Source organism: Cebidichthys violaceus, unplaced genomic scaffold (assembly GCF_023349555.1).
Source record: "Cebidichthys violaceus isolate CVI_PGR_0920_01 unplaced genomic scaffold, fCebVio1.0.p SCAF_9, whole genome shotgun sequence".
NCBI lineage: Eukaryota > Metazoa > Chordata > Actinopteri > Perciformes > Stichaeidae > Cebidichthys > Cebidichthys violaceus.
The window spans coordinates 7,169,776-7,192,890 of record NW_027176975.1 but is presented as its reverse complement, the minus strand read 5'-3'; the positions used below and the strand labels follow the sequence as shown (position 1 = coordinate 7,192,890).

The following is a 23,115-nucleotide window of genomic DNA, read 5'->3' as shown; positions in this document are numbered from 1 at the left end:
GCAAGCAACATCCACTGTATCCAATAATAAATCACATTTCTTTTACATAATTGAAGATAATGCATTTGCAGTACTGCTGTTGTATTAAAGACTTTTACATTCATCATGGAACTGCTACTTGCACTTCTTCATGCAAAGGTTTTAGCAGCGCAGACTGCATTCTCTCAGGGAAGTGCTTCATATTTTTTCAACTCAAACTCAGTCACTGTTACTTTAGCGCTCTCTCATTCTCTTACACCTTTCAGCAAGAAAAAAATAAATACTGAACTCTTCAGTCTGTCACGTTTTCACTTATTCTGATATATAAAAAAAGAAGGAACAATAGATTACACTGTAATCAACATTTTTTCAGCCAATGACAATAAATATGAAGCGACTCAGGAAACACACAGACAGCACAATTTGAAGGGGAGTATATTTTTTTCTTTGGACAGTGTTCCACTCCTAAAAAACCCCTCATCAGCTTACTGATCAGATGGTTTTACAGAATCTCACAATATCGCACAGGCTTGCTATATTTTTTTAGTCAATTTCATTCACAATTATACAAAGACCTGTAGACTGAACAATCTACACTTCCGACAATTAAAGCAACATTTGATCTGGATTTACTAAAATGGAAACTGGAGAAATCAGACTCTCTCTTCATAGTTCCTTATAGAACAAGAAAATAATCATCTATATTCTGTAATATCCATTGACATAATGCTCCCTCACTGGCCAGCAGAATTCAGGCTCATTTCACAATTAAATAAGAAAATAAATACATAATTTAAGTAAAATCATCTTTGTGGCATAGATTGTCTCCTACTTTGTGTTTTCTACCACACTTAATATTTGGCCTTTACATACATATTTCTTCTATTTTAGCCACATAATTACAAAACAATAACATTCTGGAGACAGAGCTTTTTTTCATTTACATTTCACAATAGATCTGATCTTATAGAACAATAGAACTGGTCATGACAGCAGAACTGACCATACTTATCTAAATTACCTAAAGCAGGACCAAGTCATTCAATCTTAATCTTCTTTTAAATATATTACTCTAAACAAAGGTCCATTAGGTTTTTCATTTCGAAGACAAGACATACAAGAATGCACCATGAAATGTTTAGAATAATTTCAGATTAATGCAAGCATAACTGTCCTGCATATTCTTCACTTAACACTAACAGTTACATTTTTATACTATTCTTACCCAGTTTTTCTAACAATTTTCACATCCACTATTATAACAAAAAGGAGTCAAAAACAGCACTTTACGGCACAAAAATCACAGTACCGGAATGTACAGTATGTCCATGCAAACACAGTCACACACATTCTCTGACACAGCTAACCCCCCCCCCCCCCACACACACACACACACACACACACACACCTTCCACCATCAAAAACACACGTCCATAAAAACACATACACACAAAAAGTGATTAAAGACATACACACGTACAGCTACAACAGTATACACTGTCCTACGCTAACAGCCCAAAAGTACAACGTGTCTAAAATGGTGCATCTGAGGTCACACGGTAACAATGCAACATGACTACTGTGACTATTGTCAGGGTCAGCTAACCACTAGGATCAGATAGGAAGGATCTGAGCAAAAGAAAACACAAAACAAGTAACCGGAACAGTGAACTTAAAAAAGAAAGAAAGCAAAAGTCAAATTCATACAAAAAAATGAAACATTAGATAGGACCATTTCATGTATTTGAAATATCACATTGGCATTGTGATATTTCACGACAGTGGAGCTTTGTATCATACAATGCAAAGCCCCACAGTAGCTCTACATAGTAGAGCTCCTGCTCACATTTGTCAGAGATATCCAGATTGATTATCAGCGTTTTACTTGCTTCTGTGTTGAAATCATCACACACAAAATGTTATTTTAATTTTAATACTTGGAGTAATGGAGTAAAAACGAATAAGATGTGATTTTTCTCATTTTCTGAGTACATTATTTCAAAAGGTAACTTAACTGGTGGCCGAGCCCCCTGAACCCGTCTCCACCCACTTTGGTTCTGCTCTGTTTTTTCATGCACCCTGGAGGGTCATTAGTCTTAATCGGTGGATCATTTGAAATGCTCCCTGCCTGTAATGCATCATGTTGCTGTGGAAAGCATGTTAAATTTCCAAAGCAGGGAATATCCACAATAGTAGACCCATGTCGCCAAGTCAAATTGCATGGCTATCTCCATTTGCAGATTTGCAGAAGCTAAATAAAATAAGTGATTGTTGACAGAGCTGGTGATGCTTATGTAGAATGTTTTGGAATAAAATGCTTTTTCCACTATGTCTCTATGGTCCTCTTAGTCAGAGCAATACATGTTTCACAGCTAAAGCAAACGATTTGCGAGAAATGTTTGTGTCAAGTATGTCATACTCAAAAGTGTTTACTGTCGTTGGTGTGCAGTCTGCTGACATGACTGCTACGACAGTGCAGAGTATCAAATCACTGTCGGAATATGGGGAAGATGGTTTCTAAAGAGTATTAAGTGACCACTCTTTTATTCTACATGACCATAGCATCCTTGAGTATTTCCTAATGCAAGGTGTCAGCTCCCTGTACTGTCCACACCTGAGAACGGACAAAGGTAGAAGAAACACAGGACAGAGTGAAAGGTTTACAAATAAAAAATATACAATGTGCACAGCTCAATAGAACAACTCAAGGCAAAGTAAGCCCTCTGGACAAACCAGATGGCTTTTCCTGAAAAGGATGGCATCAGAAACTGTATATTTTCATCACAGAAAACATACAGTGTAATGGATGTATTTGATAAAAGACACAACAGTTGGCTATGTGACCTGTGACAACAGCAGGACTAGATTGTGTATCACACCCCCGAACCCTCTGTGTCTTTTTCTTTTGCCTCAGGAGCGGACACCTGGCCGCTGCTGTCCTCTGCTGGACGTCCCGTGGACTCACTCTCAGCTGTTGTGGTGGTGACGTCGGGCGCTTTCATTTTGGCCTGTGCGGGGCTGCCAGAGCGGCTGCGGGTGTGGCTGCGATGGCTGCGGTGCTTGGCTTTGCGTGGACTGGGACTGCGGGACCTCGTCTTCATGAGGACAACAGTGCCGTCGTCCTCTGAGCTGAAGTCAGAGCTGTCAGAAGAACTGGCATCAAGACCTGAAGTGGGAAGTTGGATCTGAAGACAGATTAAAAAGGTGATAAGAGTGGGATTTAGGGCATAGAAAGGTTGGTCAAAGCCTTAAGATGCAGATAGGGAACACCAGCATACCACAGATGTAATGTCTCAATTCAGCCTCAAGAAAGCAGTGCCAGAGTGCCATGATTACCTGAAATGGCTCCGTTACACCCACAATGGTGCTCATGTTGTTGCTATAGTAACCCAAGATAAAGTCCCCTGAGCCTTTGGGCAATTCCTCCTCAGTAAAGGTTACCTGGAAAACAGTTAGTCAGACATCTATTAAATGTGAAAGAAAATGATCTCTGAGGAGAATTCAGCACGCAACCAGATTACCTGATGGTCTTGTCGAGTAAAGTCAGCTTCCTCTTGCTTGGCCCACACGTATCCCACATAGTCCTTATGGTGCTTGAAACCCACCTAGGGTGGCAAATTGGTAACGCACAGAAATATTTATTATAATGCTCCTGATGAGTTGCTGACGTGGATTCTTCAGACGTAACATTTTATTTGGCCGGTAGAGGTAAGACTGTTTACCTTGTACAGTCCGATCCAGTCCCAGGAGCTGCGTGGGTAGTTGGGCACCAGTCGGAATTTTGCTATGGCATCAGCAATACTATTCCACTCATCCTCCACTATGATTGTGACCAGGGGAACGTCCAATTTGTACGGGAACTAAAAAGAGCATTTACCATAAACATTTGTACGGTGCAAAATCACTGCAACGTCCCTAATATAAACCTAAATGATAAAGAGGGTTGACTATAACATGTCAGTACTAAGACTGACATCAGTCATCAACAGCAGCAGAGCTGATGTGTCCCCGATTTAAAGTTGTACAGCAGTTTGAGTTTCAGCAACGTTAAACATTGTTTGATTCTCAAAATAAGATACTGAAAGTAGAAAGTAGTATTGTTTTTGTTATTACTTTGGAAAAGCATTTTATCATTGTATTAGCACAAGTATTGAATTAAAAAGATGCCAGCCTTAAGTCACCTTTACAAAGTCTCACCTGCAGGGTAAAGATGGAGGAGACTGGTTTGTGGTCACTGACGGTGTACTCCATGTGACTTCGGTAGTAGTGTTGTGTCACTTTGGTCCCACTGGTCAGCCCCGAGTTGGAGCCCCGCTTCCCTGCGCTGAGAGCAGCGCCGGCAGTAGCAGTGGCTCTCAGGCGCCACAGGATCCGGTCGGTCCAAGCTGGTTTACGCTTCTTCCCACTGGGTGGAGGACAGAAAGAGAGTGATGGAGCGCGACAAAAAAACAACTTTAAAATCAGTACATGGAGGAAAAAGGAGGCACTTTCATGCTCCCCTGGGCTAGTGAGGACCTTTCAGAAAAGGCAGTAGAAGTATTATTGAGCTAGGCTCTGTGATATCTGGTCAGTGGCCTACAAATCATAACAGCACCGCTGGCAACACCAACCTTGTGTCATATGTATCTGTCCCAACATCAAACTTGTAGGTGGGAGGAAATTTCAGCGGCCCCTCTTGGAAACCCTCCAACACTGTCTCACTGTCTTTGGCCATATTGAGCTGCAACAATGAAGAAGAAGAAGATGTGTTTCTCTCGCGCCCTCTAGTGGCATCACATACACAGTGCATAGCCAACCAGACGTATTTTCTGACTTCCTCGTTTCAGCTTGTAAAATGTCATCAGAGGAAGTCGGATCTAAATGTAAAATTTTTTGGGGGAAAATATTTCAATGTATAGAAAACCCTTATTCTTTACTAAATCAAAAACTCAATCAAAAGTTCACCTGATGCTCTGAATACGGAGGAGCTAAGGGGCAAGTTGCTTTTCAGAAGGACACATGCAGAGGAGTTACATTTCACAGTCTTCTCTCTGTCTTGTAAACAGTACATTAGAGAGCCTTTATCTTTTACCTGATCCTTTTCCCACAGCATTGGAAACTTGTTGTTATCGATGGCTGATTTCACCACTTGCATATCCAGGTCATCAATGCGGAAATTGAGATCTCCAAACCAGAACACCACACTGTGAAAAAAAAGAGGAAGTAATTTCACAAATTCAAACAAGTGCAAGTACATACGTACTTTTGCAATGCTGATTGCAACACCATTTCCATCAGAAAACATGAATATGGGGAAAACAAGTCTGGGATTGTTTTTCACAGATATATTAGAGTGTGAAGGTTGTGCTGACTTACTCATGGTCAAGAACACCAGTGGCAGTCTGGCCCTCAAACTGCTGCTGCTGCAGGATGCTCTCAAAGTCCTCCATGCGCTGCCCAGAGTTTTCCATGTGAGCCGGCAGGTGGCAGTTGAGGAAGCAGATAGTGTGGCCGAACGCTGACATGCGGGCGCTCACGCCACCTTTATTTCCCTGTAATAACGACAAGCACAAGGGAGAACAAATAATATTTAAGAGAAGGTAATCAACATTGTTTCATTTCTCAAAATTAAATTACTACGGTCAGTGATGGAAAAGCATCTAAAGTCAGTGATTGGTCTTTGAGTGTTTTCACTGTATTGAGCGGTGTGCGTGTCTGTGCCACAGACACACAGGACGTTTACTCATTAAGGACCAGTGAAGACAGTCATCAATATTTAATGAAGTACAGTAAAGTGCACAGTGGGGGGACAGGATGAGTCTGCGGATATCTTCCCGCTGTTCTCCCAACTGCTCTGACCCACTAAAACACAAAAGATGTTTCAGTGTAAAATGTGCTGATGCCTGAATTCATACAGAGAGGGTTTCACTTCAAACTGAGTGCTACATCATTTTTCAGTGAACAGGATCTTTGTTCTGTCTAAACTAAATTATCACCCCATGATTTTACCTGGTCTTTATTTTCATAAAACTGGATGGAACACCATTTGACTATCAAATAACAAGACTGGATAAAAGCAAACAACCTGCGTCGTTTACAAACCGAACCATAGAAGTGTGTAGACACTGTAGTGGAAAGCTAGTGTCTCTCAGATCTCTATCAGGGTATCAGCGACAGGGATGCAAACTTAAACCTAGTCACTCCCACGGAGATGTCGTCCCATGTGCCGCTGAGCTTCCATGTGTGAAATGTCCATAATACAGTGCTGATCCCACAATGGTGTCAGTAGCTGTCTCACCCAGTAACCCCCCAGGCCAGTGCGGGTGGTCTCAGTCTGGACTCCGCGGAGGAAGGGCAGATGGAAGTACTTGGCAAAGACCAGCAGCAGCAACCCCTGCATCCGCTGTGAGGTCACCTGAGGGACAGACAAGAGGACAAGTACAGACAGACATGAAAAACGAAATAAGATAACAGGTGAGATATTAGGAGGCACTTTGCTTAATTCTGAAAAGAGAGCAGCAATACAGTTCAGGGTAACTGTATAAAAATCTTTATAACGTGCACTAAAATTTCAATAAACAAATTCTCTGAGCTGCGTCCGGCTTTGCTGTGTGTCCATTTATGCTGCTCCGCTTCACTTTCTCTCCCCCTCCTCTTTCTGCCTCCTTGCATTTACATTTCGCCCTGCAGGAGCCAGCGGCCCAGCGCTCTCCCTCTACTTTACATGAAGCGCTGCACATTAAGGAGGCCATAGCTTGTGGTCTGCCCTCGCTGTGGCAACGAACCACTTTGTGGAGGGAACGTGATGTACACGCTGTAGGCACTTGATGGCCAAACCTTTCCTTTCCCCGAGCCCTCCACCATCATCTCAAAAGCACTTGCTGCTTGTTCTGCTACATAATGATGTGCAGATTTTGACATTAATTTCAAAGAAGTGCACATATTTTTGTGCTGTGCAAGAAGGGCAGAAAATATGATGCATGCGTTGTGGAACAAGATGAGCTATCTGCATGCTATGTCGAGCCCCTCAACCGATATTTATGTTCATCTCTCTCTCTCCCTCCCTTTCTCCAGTGCTCCACACATCCCAACCCCCAACTGCAGGCGGAAGAAGCATGATCACACCCCGCCTGAAATGCCCTGCAGCCAGCAATGGAGGCACACATCTTTGCACGTGACTCAAGACCCGCTCGCTTGTATACTAACCAGCTATTTGAACTACTTTGTTGCATAATGGATTCTACTGACCCGTAAAGTGGACCAACTTTATGTGTGGTACGTGTGTGGACGCAGTCAATGAGTGTGTGTTTCTGTGGGAAAAGTCTGAAAGAGTACACCTTTGCCTGAATGTATTGTGGGGGAAAAGCATTTCTTATCAACATCAGTGAACATTGGGAGAGCTCCTGAAGGGTGCAGTGAGTGCATGTGTGCAGCGGTGTATGATCGACATTGAACAGCACACACGTGACTTAAGAACTGAGCTGTGAAGTGTGAAGTCTGGGAATTTGGAAGAATAATGACGACCACAGAAACATCAACATCTTCCTCCACCGTTCAATACACAACATGCACATTAGACATCATTTGCTGGCTTTCTGAAGAAATGTAAAGTTTGATTGATTTATTGACATTGCGTAGCAAATTAGTATTCAAATGACACCGTAATTCCTTAACTTTTTATTTTTATTTTTTTTAAAGTTAGGTCCTTGTTATTCCAGTGCCTACAAATCTATAAAATGCAATCTAACCTAAACATTAAACCTACATGCAATAAATCTATTTACTACAATATAATACAATAAATCCCCACTGCATACAAAAAGTCGTGCTGCAAAGCCCTTAGAGATAAGGGCCAGAAAAATAAATGTCTTTGCTAATTTGTGCATTTAATTGTAGCTCACTTAAACATAAATTATGGTGACAATCAACAACCGTGTGGTGAATAGCCAGAAAAAAAAAATTGTCTTGTTGGCTCTGTGATTCTGCAGTGAACAGCAGTCATCTTTCTTGTGCTGGCAGCAGTCACAGTTTGAACCTGACAATGAGTCTTGGTGAGCCGACTATCTCAGAGCAGACAGGACCGATGGGGTGTCTCGTTACAGCGCGTCTGTCCACCATGTCGTGACTAGACAGATTCCTACTGACACCTCCATCTACCTCTACTTCAAACTCCAACTAACACATCCCCTTAATCTGTTCACAGCATTAATATCCACATGAAATACACGAAAAGGTCACATGGAAATGATTTTAGCGAGGGCTAACGTAGCAGACCATGACATAACTGGGGGACAGCGTCAGTCTCCCTGTCAGAGGCCCATCAACACTGACATCGACGTGATCCAAAAATAAAACTGCGTCCTGGGAGACATTTGTATAGCTCTTTCAGCTCGACAGCTGATTCACACTCTCTGGCTCACCATGCCAACAGAGCCAAGTATCGTTTCAGATGCAGCCAGACGAACACCAACCTCAGCTGCCGTATGTACCAACACACCAGACAGTTGGTGAGAAAATAAACAGTTTTGATGGTTTCTGTATGACTGTTTCAACTTCCTGCTTTCCCAGCTTTTAATGTCTTATCTATGCAGTACATATTGGGAAGTATTTGATAAATTCTATTCAATATGTGCATTTCTTAGTGTGCTACCTTCCCACAGTGGCCACTGTGAAACGGTAAGACACAGAAAAAGAGGTAGGTATGCAGTCATAAAGGCACACAGAAGGGAGCTGACATTACACGCCTGTTATAAATTATCACCCCATCCGTTGCTCAGGGAACAAAACGCGCCGATGCTACAGCGGAGAAGCAGAGATCTCATCAGCGATAACGTAATGCGTATGAATGTAAGCTGTTTAGCATTTTAGTTTGAGAGAGTGCATATGTGTTGATAATAAAAGCCATTACTGACCAGCACATAACCAAAGGGGCTGAGTCTCTCCATGCAGACCTCGCTCCACTGGTCTGTGAAGAGGACATCTTTCAGCCTTTTGTTAATCATAGAGTTCACTTCCTGCAGCCTTGAAGAAAAAGGACACACAACAACACACAGGGGTCAACATCCGACAGAGATGTAAGAGGAGCTGATCAGGGAGAACTTTGTAATAATGTAATGGTGGATTCATAAATGGAAGAAAATCATAGCCATAAGGAGAGAGACATCCCTGTGGTTCAGAACTGAGCCTGACTGCTCATTAGTGACCATGTTTAAAGTGTTGACGTGGGATAAGTGGGCATAAATGGACACTTCAGCTTTCATGTGGAGGACACTGCATGCGCCACAAAACACTCACCCGATAATGTACATGTCAGTGTTTCCATCACCCACATTCAGCCCCAGCAAGGCAGTGATGTCATCAGGTGGCGTGGCCGAACCCACGTTCCAAGTGATGACGTGCAGCCTGTTGGAAAAGGGTGTTAGGTTGTAAACTCTCATCACCGACAGACCTCACGATCACAACCTAAAGACTCTGAATGAGACAGCAGAACCCTTGTATTAACAACTAGAATAACCGCCTCACAGTTGTATGCCTCCACCAACCAGTCAGGTTGCAGTTTACATTGCAACTTTGTCCAAAATGCCATCGCTTCAATATTTTACCAGATAAGATATTTATGTGAAATTGTCATAATTAGCATATGAATGATTGATTTATGGCCCAAAATGTCTTCTCTGTGTTCTTTGACCACCCAAATCTAAGGAAAAGACAGTGTTGATTTCCAGCAGCTACTGTTTCCATTAGATAAATTAACACCATGAATTAATTACCAGACAGTACTGGTGCAAACTAAAGGTTGTATAAGGAATTGTATAAGCACCTCCTATGTTGTTAATTCATGCAATGTAATGTCACCTAAAAAAAAGACTCTGCCAAGCAAACTCGGAGCCAGTCTGAAGACATGCAAGTAAGATAAATAAGAAAATCAAATGTTGCCTCTCATCCAGTTGGTACACAATCCTTATGAGGGAAAGCAGTTTAGAAAATAGATCGACTGAAATTCTCTACATCCCAATCCTCCTACTGTGCATGTTACACGTGTTTAAGGATCTATATTTTTAATGCAGTATTTAATATTTCCCCAAATTAAACAAGTGGATGAGCATGGAGCTCTTTTCTGTTTACTGGCCAATGGTAGTGACACAGGATATAGGACATTTAGGGGCCAATGTCACAGTTCTTCCAGAGTACCAAAGACAATTTCAAAAATGTTCTATAAAAAGCAGTGAGCTCACTATGCCGGCAGTGTTATCATTGAACTTCCACTTCCAGAAGACCCTTCTCACAGTGCCAGCATGCTGTAGCTGATATAACTGCATACATTTTATTTAGGTTTGTAAGTTTTCTTGTTGATAAACATTTCATGACATTAAATCATTAATTCATTATCATCTGAGGCTTTGTTTTCTGTTACGACACTTCTGTGAAAAAATGTTCTTGGTAATTTAGCAACCTAATCCATTCCAGAAATCCAGTTTACTCTGCAGTGATTCCCTACCTATTAACCAGGAAGTGGTTCCAGATACACACTTTTGAAGATTAACATCAAAATGTTATAGTCCCTAAAATTGGTCATATTATGTAATTTAGAAATACACTAAATGCATCCCATCAATCCTGAAAAAATGGGATATTGATATTATTAAAAGATAATTCTTTTAGACTTAAAATAAAAATAAAAAAGTTGAGAAAGTACATTTTTCCTGACACAGAAACAAACAACAGTGTTAAATAATGATGGTAGTAGTATTAAGCAGAAATCCCCACAATTTACGTATTCACTGTAATCATGTAGCCTTGCAGTGTCAACTGACAGTGTACAAATACATTGTATGTGTGCCAGGCTTATTTTACTCAGCTGTCTGGGATCGAAAGGCGATGTTAAGACATGTTGAGACATGAATGTTAGAACAAACACTGATGAGGGAACTTACCTGAAGTCTTCCACAGTCTGGGCCTGGGTGTCAGCTGTACCTGCTACAGAGAGGGCTCTCTGTGCATGAGGGTTCAGGTGAGGAGCCACAGGCCTGCTGGCAGGTGGGTGGGGGACTGACGCAGCCCTAATCGGGTGGTGGCCCGGTCCTTTAGGACCGACCTTAGGGCTGGGCCCGGTGAGTTCTCCTAAAGGTTTGAATGTTGCAGGGCGAGAGGGTTTGGGGCGACTTGCCACAGCGCCATCAGGAGTGCACTCCTCCTGGTTCGCCACTGGAGTGGGTTCAACTTTGGGCTCAGCTTTAGGCTCAGCTTTAGGCTCAGCTTTGGGCTCAGCTTTGGGCTCAGAGATGTCTACGGAGCCCTCTACTCTGGCACTTCTCTGTGGCCGTCGAGGCCTGGCATGAGCTGCAGGCTGGTTGGCAGTGGAATGTGTGTCTGGAGCCGCAGTATCTGATGCTGCAGCTGGAGTTATTGTTAAAGCTTCTGCTGCTCCCTTTGGGTTGTCTTCTTGCATCTGGCTTTGGATCGGAGTATTTTGGTCCATTTCTTAAGATGTCTGAAGCAAAGAAAACAATGGGAATGTTTCCACTTGCAAGATGCACATTATATTAGCATTTTAGGGATTTAACTCATTCAGAACATCAATACACAACTGACCCTAAAGATAACATTCTCATTTAGCATCACAATCATATGGAGGGATTCATCTCTAAGGAACAGGACGAAAGTCTCTGTGACTTTCAGCTGATGAGTGCAGGACTGTCATGAGACCTTTCTGACCCAGCAGGGCAACCGAGTGAGTCATTCAAGCTCCAACCATGGCGGCTTTTCAATTACCTGCCTTCTCATGGCCTTGACAACGAATGAATGCAGCCGAATATACAGATAGAAGAAGACATCTGAAAGACCAAAATACAAAAAAACAACTAGAGAGGATTAGGAAGAGACAAGGAAGAGACAAGGAGAGACGTATTCTCCTACTGTCCTAACCTCTTAGAGCTTTAGGTTGGGAGATTTGGAGAAAAGCAAGCCTGGACACAGTTTATCATCCTCTCTACTTGTGCCTAAGCCGCCTGCCAGTCCTTTAGTAACCAGGGAGATGCTCAGTCAGTTCATATCAGCTCAGAGCACCTGCCACACACTAACATGAGGAGCTGCTGCACGGTCCAGAACCGCAAAAACAAAAAAAACGGCAAGAAATAAACAACAATAGAGGGAGAGGGAGGTGCAGAGAGATCACACAGACACAGAGAGCAGAGGGGGGCAGAAATAAAGGAGGAATTTAAACCCATTTATTCAAGTAACAATCCATCCAAGTATTGCCAGAATAAATGGCTGCATTGCTTTTCTCTACTGCCAATTGAGGGGACACAATAGCAAGTTAAGCTTCTGTACACCCAGTTTTACAAAAGCTTTAAAATGTCTGATTTAAATACAGAACACGTGAAGCAATTTTCATCAGAGGCAACTGCTTCAATGAATTGACGAAAAAATGATAAATAACTGAGTAATTATGATGATATCCAACATGGCTGGCTGAAGACATAGGAGTGTCACTTAAAGTATTTCTATGGGAAATTATTTTTTTTTAAATCATGGAAAATCTAAGGAAAAAATATTATAGGGAGACTGTAATCCATACATTGTTCATCACCAAAGATGAAACAAAAATGAAAAACAAGCAAGGATTGCTCGGATGTTGAATCCCTAAAACACAGAAACTGCCACGTACAGTAGATGGGGACATGTCCTTGTGGACATGTCTGTTCCTTAGAAGAGCTGATTTGGGCACAAAACTGTGGCAGCCCGACCCAGATCCATCAGTCCGTGATAATAGAAACACGTGAGAAGGGACCATAAAATGTCTCAGTCTTTCATGAGGGTGAGAGGACACCTAATCTTTCGTTATCGGGTGGCGCACAGCCAAATCATGGCAGGCATTAGCCTATTATATTCTCTGCATGGTTGAAATGATGTCCTCTACATCAGGGGCATATTTTCAGTCAATAGAGAGACAGGGTTTTCTGTTTGGGGATGAAGAAACAACAGAGCCCGCTCATAATTATTCACATGACCTTGAAGGGACGGAGGCCTCTGTACTCCACATGTGCCCAGAAACACGCCGGCCTTTCAGTCCACCAATAACCGGGTGCCTGGCTGGGCATAATGTATTCCTATGGTCCATGTATGGCATTTAGTGGGGGGAGTGTGGAGGAGGGTGGCAGGGCACACGTGGGAGTGGGTGGGTGCAAAACGAGCCGAGGGAAGCGGGAGGGAGAGCAGAGCGAGACAGCCCATTCAGTGACAACACCGTGTCTCTTTGCAGAATGTCTCCAAATTGATCCTCTCACACTTCCCTCTGGCACCGTCTATTTTTCCAAGCTTTAATCCCCCCCCCCCCCCCCCCCCTCTCTCTCTCTCTCTTATCGTCCCATTTCTCTAATCCTTTCTCTCTCCCCATCTTCTCCCCGACTCTGTTGTTCCATCTTACCCACCTTCACTGCATGGGCATTGAAATAGCTCAACCCACCAATTTGTTTTTTCCCCATCCTATATTTTTCCTTTCACATCAAGCCGAGCACTTGCACTATTCCTGACCTAAAATCGTTTCACTCCTTTCCCCTTCTACTCCCCCCTGTGCTCTGAGGTGACACTTGTGCTCCTCCAGCAACATTCTCTGCATTGTTTCCTTCAGCCGACCACCTCACAGTCACTATCGATGACGTCAAGGCACCACAGTCCGCCATAACAACTGGACGTTGATCCTAATCAGCGGTAAAATGCTCGGGAACATGGGAAAACAACTGGAGGCCGAGAACATGTTCAAACCATGTACGAGGAAAGATAGCTGGGAATGGGGAGGTCCAGTATGAGATTGTGGAGGTCATAATTACTAAATCGTGAGATATGAACACTGATTAATGTGGAAATAGCACATTCAGAGCTACAATGCAGTTTTTCTTTCGAACACAACATTTTAAACATTTTCTTCCAAATATTTGGCTTTCCGGGAACAGTGACGACAGACACCACTTATTCCACTCACGATCACCGAGGAGCGAGTGGAATGATTTGATTGTAACAAATGTGTCATGGTGTTTACATGCGCCCTCCTGGGGGGGGGGGGGGGGGGGGGTGAGAGCTGAGAGAAACAGGAAGGATGCAGTGTAACCAAAACAACAGGCTCTAGCCAGCCTTCTTGATGGGATTATTTATCTGCTGAATGGCCACATTTCTTTCTATTTAGAGGGTTAATGTAAAGGGAGTCATATCCTCTACACTGAATCATCTATTATCTTAAATCCCCTGCTCTGCATGGCTGCACTACAATGATTCTAACCATAACACTGATCACATTTTGTGTTTATATTACAGCCAGGCAGCGTGTTGGTGTTCAGGGCCTCCAGGGCCATATGCCCCTGTGACAGGGACACCAATGATGACCCGGACAGAAATGACTCCGGCAGCTGCTGCCACAGCTGTAAATGGCTCCTCTGGGTCCTAGTGCCACAAAGATTCACTCCCCTGTATCCAGGGGGCCTCATCTTTCTGATCAGGTCACAGCCAAGACTGTAAGATGTCAACATTGTTCTGCTTACAGTCCAACACTGAAGACATGTGCTGACAACATAGAGTTTCATGTCTGCACTGCAAAATTATATTATAAATTGCCATTTCAGTTTCTGTCATTTAACAATTATAGTAACCAGCCAAATGGAAACATTCACATGGGCTTCATTCTGCTTAAAATGCCCTCTGTAGAGGAAAATAATCACCATGTTGTTATCTGACTCAAAAGCAGCATCTGGTTCACCAAATAATTGTCACGCATACATTGGACAATGTGGAGTAATTGGGGTAAAGATTTCTATTCAGTCCGACATAATCTGTCTGTGAATGATTCTGGCTATGCAATCAAATGCAACGACAAAAAGTCATTAGGGACGATAAAAATAAATCCACCGAGCTTGAACTGGCTATGTGTAATAACATCTGCATGTGCATACATGTAATGTATTTAAAAAAAACGGGTTTTTTTCAATACATTAAATTACAGTCATTTAGCAGACGCTTTTATCCAAAGCGACTTACAATTCAGTATCTATCTATATACCGTAGGCACAGCTACGGGAGCAATATTTGGGGTTAAGTGTCTTGCTCAAGGACACATTGACATGAGACTAGTGGAGCATGAGCCGGGGATCGAACCTCTGACCGAAAGACAGCCCTGCTCTCCACTTAGCCACGTCACCCGACAATAAGAATAAAATACATGCAAAATGTTGCAACAGCAGCTTCACAGTGCAGTATAGTTGCTGTTCCAGTAACTACTGAGAAAACTTGTTCGGTGAGTTATAATCAACGAATTTGGACTAAAATCTAATGGAGCGTTTTAGGAATCCAATGTGGCTATACAGGTTATTATGACTGCAGCTGAATCCTCCCTCAGTGCATCAATCGCATAACATTACACTGTTGCATGTAACTGCAATCTGAATACTACCAAGCACTGGCATGTGTGGCACTGTAAGAGAACACCATTTTAGTAGAACATAATGAAAAACTTATACAATGAGATTCAGCTTCTGACATAAAATATGTAAATATTCCTGATAACCAAGAGAAAGTTTTTTGACAGGATGTGATATTTATTATAGTCTGTTATGTAAACAATAGAACTCAAGTTCTTCATTGCACACTTTCAGGGAAGCGGACACTGGTATTAGGCCAATGGCAGGTAGATATACATATTTACATAATGACACAGAAATGACTGATGTCTCGGCCTAATTACACTCCAGCTTCAAGGACAATTTTTGTCTGGCTGAAAAAAAAAGGATGAAGGTCATTTTAATTCAGTGTTTTTGCCATCAAATATGAACTCAGACACATGGTGCCTGTGTGTACATGCATTTGTGTGTGTATATATGTGCCAGAGATGAGGGAGGAAAATATCAAAGTCTTATGATGTCTGACTGCCTGATTATGATTCATCAGCATGATCTCTAGCATTGAAAATGGGAGAATTGTGATTGGTTTATTCTTAATTACCATGGTTTTCCGTTGCAAACAAATGCTGTAACATGTATCAATAACGACAGTGTCAATATCCCCTCTCATGTAGACACATCCATAGTATGAGGATCCGCTGTCAGTTTAATTACAAGTGATGTCAGGATGAAACGATAGTAAACAACAATATTCCCTGTATGGGTGTTTCTGCTGTCACCACCATTGGTGATCAATAGAAGGGCGTCCCGTTACATTATAAACATAATAAACACAACGCATGCTCGCAGCTGATCAATCATCACCTTTACCTGTTTGGGTGCTTCTGTGTTGAGGATTTTAACAGCTGATGGATCTTGAGTAAACCGATTCTACAGATGTAGCGGTCGGTCGGTCTCGGCAGCCTCGGTGGAGGTTGTGAATTAACAGGAATCACAAGAAGAACAAGAAGAAGTGAATCGTTAACCGAAAACAGGCTGAACTTTCCCTTCCAGTCGCCTCCCAGATGAAACCATCGGCATCCCAGCGCCTTCCCTCCTTCCTTCCTTCCTTCCTAGGCGGGGAGATGACAGGTGGGTTTCAAAAGCGATGCTGGCTTTGCCAGGCAGGCTACATCTCAGAAACACAAATGTCCCTCCTGCGTTTAAAGACACAGGCTGCGACAGCACGCGCACGCCTGTGAGTCCTGTCCCTTTCCCGTGCCCTTCAAATTAAAGAAATCGTCCGGGACTGCATGAGAGAGAGAGAGGGAGAGAGAGAGAGAGAGAGTGCGCGTTTCCGTAAACGAGCAGCTCGTGTCTGCCAACGGTGTTCGGTTGATGATTACCGCGAGCGTCCGGCTGTATGAAGCTCAAAGAACTACAGCATGTAGACAGGAAATATCAAGGCAATTACACAAACATGACTTCCGTTTGCGAGCTCTCTCCCTTACACGCTCGTGCACCGACTCGACATCAGTTTACGTAACACCGACAGGCCGCTAGCCTATGTTTGGGCGCGTGCCAAATTGCCTTTTAGCTACAGTGTGGATTTGGATAGCCGTTCTATGTAGTCAAAGTCTATGATGAAGCCCCACTGTACCCTAGTGGTATGTATGGATAAGTGCGTGGCTTAATGCCGAGCAGGAGCTTCTAATTAAATAGAAGCACCTGCTTCTCAGCTTCATCTTTAAATTGTCCCTTTGTTTTGGCACTTTATCAGAAACCCTCCAACTGAGAGTATTTTTGTTGGTGGATATACGTTTTGATGCAGCTCCCCGTTAGATCTGAGAGCCAGAGCATCATGTTGGGTCATGGGTAGAGGATAGTTGCTTGATGTTGTCTTAGTAGAGCTTTATACTGTTAACATACTTGTCAGGGGAGCCCAATCATTTGCTTTGGGCCTTCACTAAGCCCTCACTGAACCCTGTCCTCATCAAATGAAGACATGATTTAAGCCAACACTTTATTAAAACCATACTTTTAAAGAGTTCTTTCTCTAAACTTGTTCCAGATCAGTTGTCCTGTCTGTTAAGGCACTCTGTTTGAGCGTTATAGGCTAATGCACCTTCATCCTCTGTAAACTACATGTCAACAGTGTCCCTCTACTAGACGACGCCACATCGTTATTATTGCAGGACTCACTTTAGCTGATGATGAACTTTAATGATGCAAATTCCCTTAAAAGAAAATGGAATTAATAATCAAATTACCAAAGTCAATTGACATGCATAATGTTTTTTCTTTCATTTTACATTCATATTATGTATTTCCATGCTTTTAATGTGAAACATTTGTAACATTACAGATGAAACTTGTTGTTAGAGATGCACCGATACTAATACTGATATCGCATGTCGGTGCGATACTGACTCAAATAGCTAATTTTAATAGCATTTTAATAAATAACAATTCAGGACATATATATCTATGGATTTTTATAGTTACATTTTGTTTTACAAACTTAGGAAAGCAATCTTTAAGTCAAGCCTGATGTTAGCTTACACATAAAACAATGATCCCAGGCATACAGCTTATTAATTAAACAATAGCATAGGATCGGTACTCGATATTGGCCGATACCCAAAGCCCAGGTACCAGTATCGAGACTGAGTCACTATCAGCTTGTAATTTGGAGCATTTGTTATACTCTGCATTTTCATTCATACGTTGCACCTTCATTCGCACTTTTCACCACATTTAATTAATTATAATAAATATAGTAAATCAGCAGCTTAGTTTGATTCACCCTCCTTCAGAAAGGTTTAACAGCCAATTATTTATAACCCAAGAAATTATTATATTTACGACACATTAAAATGTCTAAATAATGATTTAATTGCTGCGCCTACTTTCATATATAACCATTAAAACCTTTGTATTCTGACACGACACCAGTTTACTTCTGGGAAGCCAAAACACTTCTACACTGAGCCAAATATAAGATGTTGCTGTGGCAACACCTGAGGGAACCTCATGAGTCTCCATGACCTCTTAAATGCCTGTGGCCTTTATAAAATTAATGAGTCAAAAACTGTACACACACTGTGTGTGTGTGTGTGTGTGTGTGTGTGTGTGTGTGTGTGTGTGTGTGTGTGTGTGTGTGCCCTTTAAGGCCAAAGCGTGTTGGGAAAAGCTGTGCAGTACAGTAAATGTGGTGAAGATGGTCCCCTGAAGCTACTGGAGGTACACAGAAGTAAATGAAATACTGCAAAATGTGTTGAAAGCTTAGGGCACATGTACCCATTAACCCATATATGTATCCTCATATAGAAAATAACTTATAGCTTATCTACTCAACAGTGATGTAACATTGACCGTATCTATGGTTTATGGTTTTTGCTTTTTATTTTGTAATATCGGTGATATATAAAAATACACAGAGGCATTTTCAACACTTCTATGTCCTAGAAAGTGACTTATTTCTGTGCATACTCAAAGTAGTCAGGTATTTATGGGAAATATGTGAGTATATGAGTATATAGTATATAATAAAGAAGAACATCTTTTGGCCCAGTAACTAGAAGTAAGCTAAATACTAAAATCTTGAGTTATAGAAATCTTTTTTTCTTCCTTATAATCTTTTTTCTTCTTCTGCTGCTTGTGTGTCTCTTCTGCAATGAATCACACTAAAAAACATCACAGGTTTTTGTGCAGTTTTTAGGTCAATGTGTGTGTAATAACCTGTAGTCGTGGTTACATTACAGTCATTTAGCAGACGCTTTTATCCAAAGCGACTTACAATAAGTGCATTCAACATTGGTAATCAAAAGAACTACTAGACACCAGAAGTAATAAGTACATTTCCTTTTCCAAACAAGCATCTAAGAGCATGAAGCATGGTCTGGTTGTACAGCAAAGAACTCTGGTTGTTCTTTGCTGCGGGGAGGAGGAGAGTGGAGGAGGGTAGAGGGAGGGTAGAGGGTAAAGGGTGGAGGAGGGTAGAGGGTAGAGGGAGGAGGAGGGTAGAGGGAGTAGGAGGATAGAGGGAGGATGAGGGTAGAGGGAGGAGGAGGGTAGAGGGAGTAGGAGGGTAGAGGGAGGATGAGGGTAGAGGGAGGAGGAGGGCAGAGGGAGGAGGAGGGTGGAGGAGGGTAGAGGGTAGAGGGCGGAGGAGGGTGGAGGGTAGAGGGTAGAGGGAGTAGGAGGGTGGAGGAGGGTAGAGGGAGGGCAGAGGGTAGAGGGTGGAGGAGGGTAGAGGGAGGGTAGAGGGAGGATGAGGGTAGAGGGAGGGTTGAGGGAGGAGGAGGGTGGAGGGAGGGCAGAGGGTGGAGGAGGGTGGAGGAGGGTAGAGGGTAGAGGGAGGAGGAGGGTAGAGGGAGGATGAGGGTAGAGGGAGGGTAAAGGGTTGAGGGAGGAGGAGGGTGGAGGGAGGATGAGGGTAGAGGGAGGATGAGGGTAGAGGGAGGGTAGAGGGTTGAGGGAGGAGGAGGGTGGAGGAGGGTAGAGGATAGAGGGAGGAGGAGGGTAGAGGGTAGAGGGAGGAGAAGGGTGGAGGAGGGTAGAGGGTAGAGGGAGGATGAGGGTAGAGGGAGGGTAGAGGGTTGAGGGAGGAGGAGGGTGGAGGGAAGGTAGAGGGTAGAGAGGGTGGAGGATTTGGAAAATCTGAAAAATAATAGATATACTTTGAGTTTCTCATTACCCTCAACATCGGTTTACCACATAAACCCCTACATGTAGGGGCTGTTTGTATAATATTTCAATTTCAGCCCACCTGCCATCCTCTGCTGTCTTAAAATAAATAAATAAAATAAAATTGATAATATTTCAGCCTGTGTATGTTTTTTTGTTTTTTGTTTTAGATAAAGTCTTACATTTGCGAGGATTAATCATAGACTGCATATCAAATCTATGGGATTAACTGTATTGATGGGGATCTCGCAGATAACCAATGAGCGCGCCCGCGCCCCCGCCGCCCCCCCCCCTCCCCTCCCCTCTCTCCTCTTGACGTGGCAAGAGGTCCGGACGTGACATAGCTGCACATCATCTCTCGTCTCAGTTGCGTTACTTACCCACAGACATCTGCAGGTACTGGTCCTGGAGCAGAGCGAGTTCTGGTCCGAGACCTGAACTAGAAGTAAACAATGTGGCTGGTCGTGCTGGCCGGTTTGCTTCACTGCGCCTCGGCTTACGATGTGGATCTGAAGAAACTGGACGGGCTGGCGAAAGCGAGAGTGGAGGTACAGTAACACAGTAGCGTTCATGATACATGATACCGCTCTTCATAGGGGGGGGGGGTATGATTGTTTTTACAGTGACGGTGGGCCGAGGCTGTGAGTTCATCTTTCTAGTTAGATTTGGTTAAACGTGTGATTAGATGCGTTATATTCCTTAAATGTCCGGGATGGGCGCATGCGTGAGTGATTCTACCGGGGGAATATGATAAGCGGAACTGTGTAGGTTACAACCCAATTAAGCACACAGGCCTTGTAGACAATACATGTGTTTTATGTGTTAACGATTGAATTGATAATATTGACTTTAAGGCAGTTTGTATGTTAGCTGTGAACGGACTGAGGGCGTGTATCTGGAGGTCTGATCCCGGATCTTAAGTAAGTGTAACGCTACACCTCTTACTGTGGGAAACCATGTTCCCCCAGGGTGTCACCAAATCACCACCATGCCAGCATCATCAAAGCTATTGTTGGGTTAGTCACACCTGCTGCTACTCAATACCTGCGACTCAGATTCTTTTTACAAAAATGGGTGAGGCAGCCATCCCAGAAGCCCATCTGAATCTGGGCCCCTCAAAGCAACGCTGCAATGACACCAGAACATCAGAGAGACTTGAACAAGGAAACAAACCCAGTTCCAAAGTATGAGAGCTGCTTTTAACCATGTCCTGAATCTGATGTTCTGTCTCTTTCCAGTCATGTGGTGGATGACAGCTGAACAGGCTCAGAGAGGTAAGTTTCCCTCAGGCATGTAATCAACAGGTACAGAACAGACAACACCCTGCCTTAGAGGGTTTGCTCACTGAGAAACATTTAGCGTTTCACATCTAGAGTTTCACCTAATCCCCCACAGATCTGTCACCGAAACCTCCTCTGAGTGAAAAACATTAATCCCCCGCCCTCTGTCTGCAGGTCAAAGCCTTTGTGGTCCAGGACATTCCTCTTTAGTATCCTTTGGCTCACGTTCACTGCTGTTACTTGTTCTTGTATGTCTGTTTATAAATTGCACAATGCGAAAAGGGCAGTCTGCTCTCTCTGTGCCAATCCTTGACCATCACTCCCTCAGCCATAACCTGGTGATGAAGCACATTCCTGGGGCCGACCCTGAGCTTGTCCTCCTGAACCACTATTATGAAGAGCTGGATGTAAGTCTTTGTGTTGCAGCGTATTTATATTTGCATTGTACTTGTTTGACAATATATTAAAGCCTCTTTATGTACACTTTAAATTTGATTATAGCATCTATAATACAATATAATGTGACAATTGTGATGTCAGCCGATGTGTTTGTTTCAGCCCATTCATTCTCTTTGGAAGTGGGGGGGTGGGGTCTTTATTATTATTATTATAATCACTTCTAATATCCTACACACAGGGGCTTTAAGCATATATTTAAAACAGCTTTTTTCCCCATAAATGTTGCTTTATTTGACTTTCCAAAAGTGAAATTAAGACATACAGGTATAATTTATAGCTGCATTGATCTTTTATTTTTGGCCACTTGGGGGCAGAATTTACACCAACCGTAAATCCACAACTGACCTCACCTTTTAAAGCTGTTATGGCAAATTTCCTATCAAACTGTTGCTAAGTAACACATCCAGCAGACATGAAGCCGCATTAACATTTAGGTGAAGTTGTGTTGCAGGTCACTGCAGCATCATGCAGCATCAATAGCTACTGACGGAAAAGTACATTTAAACTGGAACTATAATTTAACATGTGTGTGTCTTTCCTCCACAGCGGATCGCCCTGTCTGACATGAGTCGCTCTGAGATCAACGAGCTGCTGGGCGAGCTGGGCTTCTACAAGAAGACCGAACCTGAGGACGAGGTGCCGGAGGAGTTCCGCTTCTCTCCTGCCAAAGACAGCCCGTTTAAAGACGAGCCGCCCTACAAATCCTCAATTGCCTCCCTTGCCACAGACAACGCCTCCTCGGAGCCCAAAGCAGAAGCCAAGCATACTGACCTATAACCCGTCAGAGTGGTGCAAAAGTAAGAATATCTCGGTGCCACTAAGCCCCATAATGTAGTTGATGATAATAAATGCTTGTCATTTCAAAATAAGACCAGCAGATCATGGCAAGGGCACTATCTCAGCATTGGCAAAAGGCCTTTGAAAGGTCCACCGTCTGAATTTGCACATATTGTTCTTGCTGTTTGTTCTTAATTTAGCAGCAATGATAACCCAACGGGCTGCTCGACACAAAGACTGGAAGTGTGTACGTTTTATTTAGTTCTTTGTCCCGTCGTGTGTCAACTGTCTTCAGAGTCTCTGCCGCACTTGAGTTCCCCTTGTGTGTCTGATTGCTTCATACCTACTGTGAAACTGAATGAAGCCTCAGGCTGAAAACTGTCTGACTGGCCTGAGGCTGATGCTACATGTTCTGGTGGGTTTGACTGATGCGCACAAGAGGGTTCAAGCAGAGGAAAATAATAAAATATTTGAAGAAATCATCTCATCGCCTGTCCTTGCTGTGTTGAGATAATGATAAAGCGGAGATAAAGATTTGGCGGATGGCAGTTCCATAGAGTATGAATGAAAGCATGTTGAACACTCGA

At 43.0% G+C, this 23,115-nt stretch overlaps 2 protein-coding genes across 2 annotated transcripts; one reads left to right on the top strand and one right to left on the bottom strand.

The window, feature by feature from the left end:
• Positions 1 to 398: 398 nt before the first annotated feature.
• Positions 399 to 16,769, bottom strand: inpp5jb (inositol polyphosphate-5-phosphatase Jb). Its single transcript, XM_068703860.1, has 13 exons — positions 16,215 to 16,769; positions 10,893 to 11,449; positions 9,253 to 9,360; positions 8,871 to 8,979; positions 6,257 to 6,373; positions 5,335 to 5,510; positions 5,051 to 5,162; positions 4,590 to 4,699; positions 4,177 to 4,384; positions 3,702 to 3,839; positions 3,501 to 3,584; positions 3,316 to 3,420; positions 399 to 3,164 (listed from the first exon to the last, which is right to left on the bottom strand). The coding sequence occupies exons 2-13, from the start codon at positions 11,435 to 11,437 to the stop codon at positions 2,853 to 2,855; spliced, it is 2,124 nt and encodes a 707-aa protein (XP_068559961.1). The 5' UTR covers positions 11,438 to 11,449; positions 16,215 to 16,769; the 3' UTR covers positions 399 to 2,852.
• A 3,570-nt stretch (positions 16,770 to 20,339) lies between these two features.
• selenom (selenoprotein M) lies at positions 20,340 to 23,010 on the top strand. The gene is made up of 5 exons (XM_068702817.1): positions 20,340 to 20,560; positions 21,251 to 21,286; positions 21,467 to 21,501; positions 21,621 to 21,699; positions 22,298 to 23,010. The coding sequence occupies exons 1-5, from the start codon at positions 20,465 to 20,467 to the stop codon at positions 22,526 to 22,528; spliced, it is 477 nt and encodes a 158-aa protein (XP_068558918.1). The 5' UTR covers positions 20,340 to 20,464; the 3' UTR covers positions 22,529 to 23,010.
• Positions 23,011 to 23,115: the final 105 nt, after the last annotated feature.

Bases quoted from the DNA above. Each gene is read 5' to 3' on its own strand.
- inpp5jb (XM_068703860.1), bottom strand. From the start codon at position 11,437: ATGGACCAAAATACTCCGATCCAAAGCCAGATGCAAGAAGACAACCCA. The intron at 8,980-9,252 runs GTGAGTGTTTTG...TTTTTCTTCAAG, and splicing joins ACTGACATGTACATTATCGG to GCTGCAGGAAGTGAACTCTA. The intron at 4,385-4,589 runs GTTGGTGTTGCC...TCCTCCACCCAG, and splicing joins ACAGATACATATGACACAAG to TGGGAAGAAGCGTAAACCAG.